This window comes from Agelaius tricolor, unplaced genomic scaffold (genome assembly GCF_023055355.1).
Source record: "Agelaius tricolor isolate 1412-34295 unplaced genomic scaffold, bAgeTri1.0.p SCAF_55, whole genome shotgun sequence".
NCBI classification, from domain to species: Eukaryota; Metazoa; Chordata; class Aves; order Passeriformes; family Icteridae; genus Agelaius; species Agelaius tricolor.
The window spans coordinates 1871197-1874526 of NW_027269315.1; the positions used below are offsets into that span (position 1 = coordinate 1871197).

Sequence of the window (3330 nt, forward strand, 5' to 3'; positions counted from 1 at the left end):
GGAGGAGGCGGCAGCTCCTGGAGGAAGCGGCTCCGTTTCTGCGCCTCAGCTCTGCCCCCAAGGCAGCCACGTCCCAACCCCTCACGGGACACTGAACGTGAACCAGGTGGGGAATGTGAGCACCAGGAATGTGGGATCAGCTCGGGGACAGCGCAGCAGGGATGTCCGGAGTCATCAACGCCCCCAGCCCAGCTTTGGGCACTCTGATGTGGCCTTGGCTCTGTCCCATGTGTCCCCAAAGCCCCCTCTGCTCCCCCTGGCGAGACCCTCGCCCTCCCAACCTCTCCAAAGGGATGCACCGAGGGCTCGTGGAGCTCTCCGGCTGCCTCCCCCTCCAGCAGCAGGACAATCCTGGAGAAAGGGGGGGGTCCCACCGCATCTCCCCCAGCCCTAACTACAGCCACAAGCATCCACGATCATGTCGGGAATGTCAGTCTTGACGATGTTGCTGTTGCGATCGAAGTAGAGCACGGAGAGCGGGCGGCGCCGCGTGGGCACGCAGCAGGAATGGCCCGAGGCTTGGACATTGTTGGCTTTGACCAGGTTGAAGACGGCTGTGTGGAAGGAAGAGGCCATGCCAGGGCTGCCAGCCACGTGCAGAGGGCACTGGCCCACGCAGTAATTGATCTGGTAGCCCTCGGGCTTGATGATCCAATCGTTCCAGCCGATGTCGCGGAAATCCACGTAGAAATCCCTGCGGCAGCAGAGATCGGAATTCTGGCTGCAGCGGAGGCTGCGCTTGGCCACGCGGTGTCCGGGCTCCCTCACCTTCACTTTGGCCACCAGGAAGGGCTGGTGGGACCGGCTGGCGTTGAGCTGGGCCGTGACATCGCTGCCGTCCAGTTCCAGCCGCAGGGTCCGGCTGTGGCCGGAGAAGAAGCCCCGGAGCCCCGGCAGGAGGGGGACGGAGCTCCAGCCGCTGCCCGCCGTGCTCAGCCGCCTCTCCCCCAGTAGAGTGCGGTTTCCCCCAGCCCCAGCCTCGGTTTTGGAGGCCAGGAAGATCCTCAGGGTGAGGCCGGAGCGGGGAACTCGCAGGTAGAGCCAGAGCTGAGCCTGCAGGATGCGGAGGTCCTGGTCCTGCGCTTGGCTGAACTGGAATTGCAGCCCCAAACTGGAGGGAGATGTGAGATCTGGGGGGAGAAAGGGATGAGGAGGTGAGCGCTGAGGGATGCTCCCCGGCCATCCAGAGAGTCCAAACTTCCAGCTTTTTCTGCGGAGGACAGACAGAAGGGGCGCAGAGGGGGACCCTGCTCTCACCCGCCCTTCTCCTCACGGGGTGAGGCTGGAAAGCGCTTCCAGCCCCCCCAAAATTATTCCTGCAGCTCCCAACTCAAGAGTCCCAGGCACCTTGGGGACCCTCACGTTTTTAGGGGACAAAACAAATGTCCCGACAAGCGGGAGCAGGAGAGGAACCACCTCCCCCTCTGTCCCTGCCGGGATGTCACCGGTGCGCGGAGGGTGCGGGGAGTCCCGAGTCACGCACAGCCCGCGGGGCTCCGGTTCCCCGGGGCTCACCAGGACATGAACCCCACACCCCGGGGCTCACCGGGCTCTGGGGGGCCGCCACCCACCTGTCTCCGCGAAACTGATGATCTCGTAGCTCTGCTCCTCCTCCTCCTCCTCCTCCTCACGGCCGGTACCAGCGGGGCTCCGGCGGGCGCCTCCCGCCTGCAGCCGCCGCAGGGCGCGGGTCACGGCGGCGCGGGGCACGGCGTGGGCGAGGCGCGGGCGATCGCGGAGCCGCAGCTTCTCCAGCAGCTGCTTCTTGGCCACCTCCTCCAGCAGCCACCGCTCCGGGCCCGCCGGGCACGACGGGCACCGGGGCTCGGCCGCCGCCGCCGCCACGGCCGCGCACAGAACCGCGGCCAGCAGCAGCCACGGGCCCGGCGGAGCCATCCGCGCCCACCGGACGGCACGGGACGAGCAGCGGCAGCGGCACCGACGGGGCGGGACCGTCACCGGCACCCGAGGGAGCGACGCCCGTCTGGGATGGAGGGGACGGGAGGGGCAGCGGGAGCAGCGCGCACGGGACGGGAGCGGCACCGGCAGCGGTACCGGCACCGGGAGCCGTGCGGCGGGGCCTGCTTTGGGCACCTGCGGCCGGGGGCGGTGCCGCCGCCCCCCCGCCCCCCGCCATTGGCCGCCGCACCTGCCCGTCCCGTCCCGAAGTCGGGGATTACCGGGATTAGCACCCCACCCCCGCCTCCCCGCCCGTTCCCGGGCCTCGCCAACCGGCGGGGAATGGCGGGAGGAGTCCCACGGGGCGCCCAGCACCGGTGGGTTGGACACGGGTGGGGTCGGGACACGGGGAAGTTCCCACGGGGGTGGGCAAACAGCGGGGTGGGCAGAGCTGTGGGCGAGGGGCTCTGCCTGCGGGGGAGAGAAACCGCGGCCAGATCCTCCAGAACCTTCAGGGAGGGAGGGCTGGGGAAAATCCTGGCCAGCAGAGGTAGCCGGAGGGATCCCAGCTCGGCTGCCCATCCCTGGATGCCACAGAGCTGCCCCAGCCTGGGCACTGCCCCCCGAGCACCCTCGAGCCACCCTGGCGGTGCCAATCCCGTTATAGGACCCAGCAGGGATCAGGGCACTGTCACATCTCTGGGCTTTTGTCACTCCCAGCACGTTTTGGGGGTCTGAGCCCACCCTTGGACCACCTGGTCCATCCCCAGCCCGGGGCAGAGCTGGGAAGGGTCAGTGAATGTGTGCACGGTGTTCCCTCCTCCTCCTCCCAAAATAAAAAATGGGATTTGTGTGTCCTGAGGGCTCAGGAGGTGGCAGCCAGAGTCACACCAAGCTGAAGGTGTTCCTCACACCAAGCTGAAGGTGTTCCTCACACCAAGCTGAAGGTGTTTCTCACACCAAGCTCAGGTGTTCCTCACACCGAGCTGAGGATGTTCCTCACACCAAGCTGAGGATGTTCCTCACACCAAGCTGAGGATGTTCCTCACACCAAGCTGAGGATGTTCCTCACACCGAGCTGAGGATGCTCCTCACACCGAGCTCAGATGTTCCTCACACCAAGCTGAGGATGTTCCTCACACCAAGCTGAGGGTGTTCCTCACACCAAGCTGAGGGTGTTCCTCACACCAAGCTGAGGGTGTTCCTCACACCAAGCTGAGGATGTTCCTCACACCAAGCTCAGATGTTCCTCACACCGAGCTGAAGGTGTTTCTCACACCAAGCTCAGGTGTTCCTCACACCGAGCTGAGGATGTTCCTCACACCAAGCTGAGGATGTTCCTCACACCGAGCTGAGGATGTTCCTCACACCGAGCTGAGGATGTTCCTCACACTGAGCTGAAGGTGTTTCTCACACCAAGCTGAGGGTGTT

General features: G+C 65.8%; 1 protein-coding gene across 1 annotated transcript; it reads right to left on the reverse strand.

The window, feature by feature from the left end:
- Nucleotides 1-390: 390 nt before the first annotated feature.
- Nucleotides 391-1896, reverse strand: LOC139604732 (inhibin beta E chain-like). The gene is made up of 2 exons (XM_071455951.1): nucleotides 1572-1896; nucleotides 391-1130 (listed from the first exon to the last, which is right to left on the reverse strand). Exons 1-2 carry the CDS (start codon nucleotides 1894-1896, stop codon nucleotides 391-393), a joined length of 1065 nt encoding a protein of 354 aa, XP_071312052.1.
- Between the last annotated feature and the right edge of the window lie 1434 nt (nucleotides 1897-3330).